The sequence below is a fragment of the Apostichopus japonicus genome, chromosome 20, assembly GCF_037975245.1.
Source record: "Apostichopus japonicus isolate 1M-3 chromosome 20, ASM3797524v1, whole genome shotgun sequence".
Taxonomy (NCBI): domain Eukaryota; kingdom Metazoa; phylum Echinodermata; class Holothuroidea; order Aspidochirotida; family Stichopodidae; genus Apostichopus; species Apostichopus japonicus.
The window spans coordinates 20,523,318-20,531,554 of NC_092580.1; the positions used below are offsets into that span (position 1 = coordinate 20,523,318).

Here is an 8,237-nt window from a genome sequence, read left to right on the forward strand (position 1 = left end):
GTTCATACATATTTATATATATATGTATATATACATATGCCAATTTCTATATATATTAAATGGAAAGAGGAACTACGAATTAATAATGACTGAATGCACAGCATTGGTTTTCAGAAGCTTTCGTTTTCTTATTTTACGTTAGATGCTTAGATTCAAAATGGTGTTTCATTTCCAATATTTAAAGGCAGTTTTGTATACGACTTTCTCTGTGCTGTTATAAAATGTACACCATTTGTAAAAAGAAAAAATATGGAGGGGGCCTGAGGCAAAACATTCTCTCTGCCCTGTATAAATTAACGATATAAAAAACATCATACATAACAGTACGTGTAGGTAGATATACGTATGTATCTCATATCCAAATGACCAACTTGACGATGGTTAATGAGAAAAACATTATGAGAAGTCGATCACGCTAGGCTATAAGTACAAGTAGCCTATCCAGTATCATATATATCATAGCTATTTATATTTTATTTCACAATTTTTTGGGCGGCTCCGTTTTGTCCCCGAAAAAAATCACTGTCATAGGAGCATAAAATGTGAGTTTGTTTATATGAGAACTTATTTTTTAAGTTCTTCTGAACGATCATCATAATCCATACAGTGTAGTCCAGGGTTACAGAAGCGTCTACAATTAGGTCGGGTCCAGAAGGTGATTGTGTCACTTGTTGCACTGTCCGCAATTTCTCAAGTATACGATAAGTATAAGAAATACACTATTCTTTATTCCATATATTCCCTGCCCCGCATCCACCCCTTCCATATTTTCCAGACATACATTCATGGAGCCCGGGCCCCAGGCATGTAGCCCTCCTGCCCACTTCAAATGTTGTCAGGCAAGTTCAAGTAGGCTTTATTCTTTCCATATTTTTCTTACCCTCTATTTGTCAAATCTATTTTAGTGTAGTTGTACTGTTCGTATGGTAAGAAAAAGCTTGAGAAAAACAAATTTGTTAAACGAAATATTAATAATATTTATATATTTCAAATTTTATTGCGATTCAGCTCTGAATAATCGTGTGGATAAGTAGAAAGCCCCCTGTTACCTGGAGTGACGTAAGGTTGACCATCAAAATAAAAATTAAACAAAAACATGGATGAACATCTTCAGAGAAACCACTTATTAATCAAATAAATTCCCTTCATTTTCCTAATGCTGAAATTCATTTCAACATAAAACACATTTTGGAAGTAATCTCCATTGCGTTACATGTACAAGCGTTCAGGTTGACATGTCACAATGATATGTTTGCTATCAATGTGGTTTTCATCCGGTTCGTCTCTCTCTCTCTCTCTCTCTGTGACACCTATACTTAAGACCGTAATCCCGGTCTTCACCATTATCACCACAAAGATTACCATCATAGCTGTCTGTCTGTCTGTTTATCTATCTGTCTGTTTGTTTATCTATCTATCTAGCTATTTAGAATTTCACTCCTTGATGGTGTCTCAAAATTGCGACCCACTGTCACCCATTACGGAAAAACACCAATGAACCTAATACCGCAACCAGATTGAACCTGCAATAGTACGTTTGTCGTTTAGTGTTCCAGTCAAAGCAAACAATGCAAGAACAGAACAATTCTCACAAACGTCCGAGTCACCAGAAACCGCTAACCATTTGTCAAAGGACTTTATACACAAACCAGAACACAACGTTCCATTCAAACGACTTGCTGTTGATATAATAGTCAACATGTGAGGGTTACCGGGGGTGGGTGGGTTACAGTCTCTCTTCTCAGAGACATATTCAATTAGAAATAAGATTAATTTAGTAAACTCAACAAAAACCTGATTTCATAACATTCTAAAACATGAATAATAGTATGATACAATGTTATGGAACAAATCAGCAGTGTGAAAATCGGTAATGTAGGAGCTAGATTTTATTCCTGATATGTAAAGTTTTGATTATCAGAAGTAGACGATGAAGAAAAGTTAAAAATGCATTTACTATTTGAACACAACACAAACTTCCGTACCATAAAAAGCTATTTACAATTGAACCGGATATTCCTTTCTTTACTTAGGGCACTCTGCCTAACAACTATTTAAGATGTAACTTTTCATCTAATTATTGGTCTTTGATAATGAAACGACAGCATAATCACACTTCTTGATTAATCCCCTGTTGTATTTCTACTATCGTTGGGTGAATGTGATGGCTATAAGGATTATTGTTTCTCTTCCTCAACTTGTGTTAAACTCTTTGCAGCTGCATCTTCATTCAGTTTATCCACGGGCGTTGAAACACTATGGTCATTATAAATGCGTTTGCTGTATTCGTCATCTTCTTCAGAAGTTGTCGGTCTTTGCTGCTTGCGGTCACTCTCGTGCGTCTTCTCGTTTACCCTGCTCATGTTTCTCTTAGGATGTAATGGTAGTTGTTGCTCTTTCCCTGTGTCAAGGCTGATATCAGGCCCAGATCTATCTTCTTCCTTTGAGCTGGATTTTCCAATATCCGTTGAAACTTTTGACTTCAGTTGGAACAGTTCAGTTGCTCGAGTTCTCTCTGGAAGTGTTGGTGGTTGTGCATCTGTTGCCGCTGTACTGCCTATAGATAAATAGTCCATATCTTGACTGCAATTTGTATGATCACTTACATTATCGTCATCCATTCCTGTTTTTCTGGATTTCTGTCGGGAATCCCTATAATAATAGGTATGGAGAACTGAGAGGGAACGATTTGTAGCTTTTAAATTATAAAGTACCAAAAGACAAAAGCAGAGGAGTACCACTGTGAGAGCACATGAAAGAATAACAATGATCAAAATAGGTAGCGCCAGAGTCTGGTCAGGGCCTAGGTATTCCACATGACCTACCACGAAGTTAAGGTTACCGTGCTGTACCTGTCAATGAACAAGTGCAAATGAAAATAGTTATGTTGTGCATGTTAATTACTTTATCACGCTTGGCGTTTTGAGGGACGTCATGAAGGCCACACTCGTTATTAATTAGTTTCATTTTTTTGTTTTCACTCTTTTCTTGTTGATGTTTAACGTTCAACTTCACAAATTGTAAATAATTGAAGTTTTGCCAAAAAAAAATAAAACTTCAGCACAAACGAAACTGTACAGACGCAGTTACTAATGTGTGTGTTATCCCAACGTAATTTGTCGACATTTTGAAAAATAGATAAGCATAATTGCCTTCTAAGCACTTTTCCATTGATACAATTTAAATAATATATACCTGTACTTGGTGCACTCCTTCAGATAACTTGGGTGGTTGACAAATCAAATAATTGATGAATAGATTTGAGACAAAACATGCCTTGCCACCAATAATGACCGACACATCCTCACTGTTTGAAGCAAGAGTTAAATTGTCTCCCTGTCATAAAGATAAAGATAAAAATAGGACAAGAACAAGGACATGAACTCACATTTAGCGTAAAAGACATTTACCAACATGATACAGCGTAAGTTGTGCAGCGTCCTTTGGGGTTATTGATTGGACGCTAGGTAAGGGGAATTGTTGAACCAACCCTAGGCCTGAAATATTAAGCAAAGTAAAGTAACAAACTAGTTTCAAGACGAAGTGTTCCTAAGATAGGAAAAGCATGGTATCATGTGTATAATCAAAAGCAACTTTCGCTTTAATAAAATCACATACTTTACCTCTATCGTGATGTTGTACTGGCCTTGGAATTCGTTAGGTACTTTGATTATATTTTCGGCTGATGGTAAGATATAGTACACAGGGTCTTCGACAAATTCAAAAGCTGTTTCAAGGCTGCCAGGAAAAAACATTCCAAAGTTGATATAACGCGTCACACCGTCCATGTACAGACTTAAATTTGACGTCGGTAGTAGGAGAGGGTAGTCAGTTTGGGCAACGGAAATGTTTGGAGACTTGCAAATGAGCTTCATTGTGGAGTCGGAACAATTGGAACAATCCTGAAAGACAAAGAAAAACAGCTATGGTATTGATAAAAGCAAAAAACAAGCAAATGACTTAAATGCAAGATGTGATCACTTCGAAAATGGACGGTTTGTACCAAAAGGTAGTGGAAATTTGGAAAGAATATGCATGCTTTGAATTTTTGTAATTATAATGACAGTTTAAATCAAATCCCAAATCTTTAAAGCAGACTGTCGCAAAACAAAAATTGCATTTATCTGTCAACCAAGTTGAACATATTCTCCTTGGAAACGTACCCCAGAGACCGTATCAGAGCCAATTCTCACTTCCAACCGGGCTGTTTGTATGATGTCAAAAGATTCCCCCAGAATAGGCAGATCCAGACCACCACTGTTAACGAATAAGTCAAATAACAGACTGATATTAAAGTCACATCACGGCAGTATAAACTATCAAAGAGCTTGAATGTATAATAATAATGTGAAAGTGTATTTATTTCACAATTTAAAGGGCATTCTGAAGACGGATGTAACACTCAGGTAAAAGTATTCTGCATTAACTAATATTCCTGTTACAAGATGTTACCTTCTTCTCGACTTTGAGCTGTTTATTTTTGGTACACCATTGTTTTTATTTTTGTTTTTGGGAAACGATCTATTTCTTACAACACCTTGAACTGTCTCACAATTCCCTGCAAATTTTGCACTACCTTCACTGTGTTATTTGTCGAAGCAGCTGTAACCTAACTATTAGTTAAACTATCTTTTTCTATTAGTGCAGAACTGAACGCGGAATCTCCTTTGATGGGCGTAACAGCACATATTCAGTAATACGGTAAACATCACTTTAACATTCTCAACATTGTTTTGATATTGCAAACAGGAAAGTTGTGGGATGGAAATCAAGGCTGAATAAAGAAAAAGTGATACTAACCTTGCAATGGCACTCAGTCTATCAAAACTATCAACGATGGGGTCTCCCAGATACGCAAATGTATCGCCATTATATTCACATCCCAAATCAAAATTGACAGAAAGTAGTAGATTGTCAGTAACATTTGCAGATCCAGTTCTACAAATGATTTCATCGGAATTATTTCTGTAAAATGAAACATGATTAAGAATAAATTCATATTTATTTATTTGCTTAGTGTCCACGCGATCCATTTGGATTCCTATCTAAATCTACTTTGTAGTACCCAGTTTCATAAATTTTTAAACAATTTATTCATTACTATCATTGCCTAGACTCTACAAATGACGGGCTGAAAGAGCATAGAAACTGAGAAAGATGCTTGCAGTTGGTGCAAAACAAATTAATTTTACCGAAGAATTGGAATGAAAAAACTATACCATGCAGTTTACCAACAGGTTTACACACCGATCCGAAAAATAAGAGATACTCACTCTTCTATCTTACAAGAGTATCCGTCACCGGGAACACAAGGTGCCGTACTCATCATTACTGTCCGTGTCAGTCCCGAGTCTAACTTTGTACCTCTTATGACTAGTCTGGTACCTCCTGACCGAGGCCCTCTCGTAGGATAAACAGAAAGAACTCTAGGTCTCTGTGTCGCATAACAAGAAGTAACAAAATTAGAAAATGAAATTTACACTATTGATTGAATTAACCAGCACTGTCACATTGTATGACTAAACTTTACCGGGATTTGCAAAACGTTATGCATTTATTGCAGAACACGATGACCAAAATAGTAAACACTGGTATCAGCCTGAGAATATAACTAGGAAACACCATGTATGTTACACACCATGACATATTGTAGACATTTAAATAGATGTGGTTTGATGGATGCAAACCTTTACGAGTAAACCTACACACGATGCATTACATCGGTTCAAATTAAAAAAGTAAAGACAAAGCGAAAACCCTGCAGAGGTGCACTATCAAGATTCCTCTGAAGGGTGTATTTATATAAAATACTCACCACATAAGAGAAAGTCTGTTCCGATAGAGCGGGAAGAAACTGGTTATTTGAAAACTGAACGACGACTTTACCCGAAAGAATTTGCAAAATACTTCTGGTGGTGCAGTATACCCTAAAGTTACAGTGAGGATAAAAAATGTAGATATTAAGCACATTATTCTATCCATCACAATCGTTGTAATGAAAGGACCCAATTGTTTATAGTATGGCTGGTAATGATATCAACATAACATAAAAGTAATGAATACTTATATCGATTTGGTGAGTAAAGTGCACTGTTTGATTGTCTTTTTCCAAAGATCTGCTTTGAAACATATCAGCTTACATGCATCATCATCTATCGTGAACATTTGGCTAAGAGGAGCCAATTGGGACAATAGCTCTTCTCAAGGGTGTTTATGTAAGTCTAATAAAAACGGAGTCCTGGAAAGAAATTTGCCATATACTCTGTGGCATAGTAAGCTTCCAACAGTGAGAAAGTGAGCTGGGGTAGAGTAAGAAAGCCAAAATCATTTAGGGCCGTTTCCCAAAATATTTACTCGTGTGGATGCACTCTGAACAATGTAAGCATTAGTTTCTGGTTTAAACTGTATATTGTGAGCAAATTGAGCAAAAATGAGCTGACATAGAAACTTACAATTGTGGTGAATTATATTCACTGTCTGTGCATGAAATACCGGCCACTGATACTGTCGTGATATCAGAAGGAACGAAACCAAGATTATATCCATTAATGGCAATGCGAGTCCCACCAGACACATGTCCTGAAGTTGGGAAGAACTAAAACAGAGAAAGAATGATACCTCTATTGACATGGTCCGTTACCATTTTTTATTATGCGGTTTGACACATGATTGGTAGGAATTTTGCAACGATTAAAATAAAATAAAAACCTGACGCAGACAATGAACTTAATCCAGAGGAGCATGTTTACTAAAAAGTACAACTCTGATACTAAAAATGCATCGAAAGACATGTGGTTGCTGTATAATTTCATTATATCAATATTAACCTACTTCGAATAGCTGGAGTAGAGGTGATGATCATGAACATAAAGAGGTGTGGAAGCAAAGACGACGATCACCTTATTTAGTCCAATCAACCCTTTTTAAAACTTTCAAAGTAATGCAAAGTTAAAAATAAAGTTGAATGTGAACCTTACACTGGTTATTGTTGGGTTAGGACAGGTATTCCCCTGTTCGAGTAATTCGTTAGTTGGACAGGTGTTGGCGTCCATCGGTGATAAACAGTCGTTCAGGGGAGGACACCAACTACATCCATAACTCTGGTCGACAATCAAGCACATCCCGCAAGTTGGTTTGCTCTCACCATCTAGTATCGTAACAGCCATTCTGTTACATTTATAAATAGTTACTGAAATAAGAAGATTTTGTTAGGTAGAACGAAACATTTACAATAAAGTGTGCTCAGTTAATATGACGAAAGAAATGAAGAGCGTTTGGAACAAAAGGTGAACTGTAATCCATATCACTTGAATAAATCGAATAAGGGCAACAGGGTGATCATATGGCTCCGGAAATGAGGAAAGCAATTGAGAAGCAAATTCATTCTATACGCTTTACATTTGTTCACATCCATTTATACAATAGCTTATTTTATTATTTGCACTATAACATACCAATACACTGAATTTAATAATAAACCGTATGGTGGGCCTAACTCTTCTGTAGCTGTATAGGGGAATCCGAAAAGAATTGAACGATTCTGACATGAATCGTACGAGGATTTACCTGTCAGGTTGCCTTCCATGTCTATGGGAAAGTTTCCCCAGAAAAAGATTCAACTGTTGATGAATAGTTGTACTGCAAAGAAAACAAAGGTACAGTACTTCAGAACGTCACACAATATAGAGCCTGGGGTACAAAAACCAAACGACTTGATCCAATCTCAACCCCAGTCCCATATCATTGGGTTATTATTGTATAATCATGATCATATATCAAGTGTCACAAGTCCCCAAGAAAGAGAATAAAACCTTCACAGGTGGTTATTATATCTCTCCTATGTCAGTTCGTGAAAGTACAAGAAAAACTATGCATAATATCTTGCGCTGGTTCTTTAGAACGCATTTTTTAAGTGGTAACAACACATTAAGGATTCAAAGCCTTTGTTTTGGTCTCTAAGTACTTTACTTATTCAGAGCATTGCGTTAGAAAGCTGAATAACAGCGAGTTGAACTTATTGTGAACTTACCAAGTTAGTCTCACATCTGATTTGGTCATCTACAATACTTGCTGGTATTATGTGTGTTTGTAGTCCTGTGTACTGAATTTGACAGCTGAATTGGAACGACTGCAAATGTTGAAAATAGGCTCAGAGGATTATAGCATGACTGATTGTATTTAAGGTGAAGCAACACTTATATTCCTGACTTACAACTGTGACAGAGGTATATATATAT

At 36.5% G+C, this 8,237-nt stretch overlaps 1 protein-coding gene across 1 annotated transcript; it reads right to left on the minus strand.

Annotated features, from left to right (window-relative positions):
- Positions 1-48: 48 nt before the first annotated feature.
- LOC139961472 (plexin-B1-like) lies at positions 49-8,116 on the minus strand. Its single transcript, XM_071960662.1, has 11 exons — positions 8,030-8,116; positions 7,567-7,638; positions 6,978-7,189; positions 6,453-6,595; positions 5,816-5,927; positions 5,274-5,434; positions 4,801-4,965; positions 4,164-4,257; positions 3,624-3,902; positions 3,196-3,336; positions 49-2,852 (listed from the first exon to the last, which is right to left on the minus strand). The coding sequence occupies exons 2-11, from the start codon at positions 7,583-7,585 to the stop codon at positions 2,178-2,180; spliced, it is 2,001 nt and encodes a 666-aa protein (XP_071816763.1). The 5' UTR covers positions 7,586-7,638; positions 8,030-8,116; the 3' UTR covers positions 49-2,177.
- Positions 8,117-8,237: the final 121 nt, after the last annotated feature.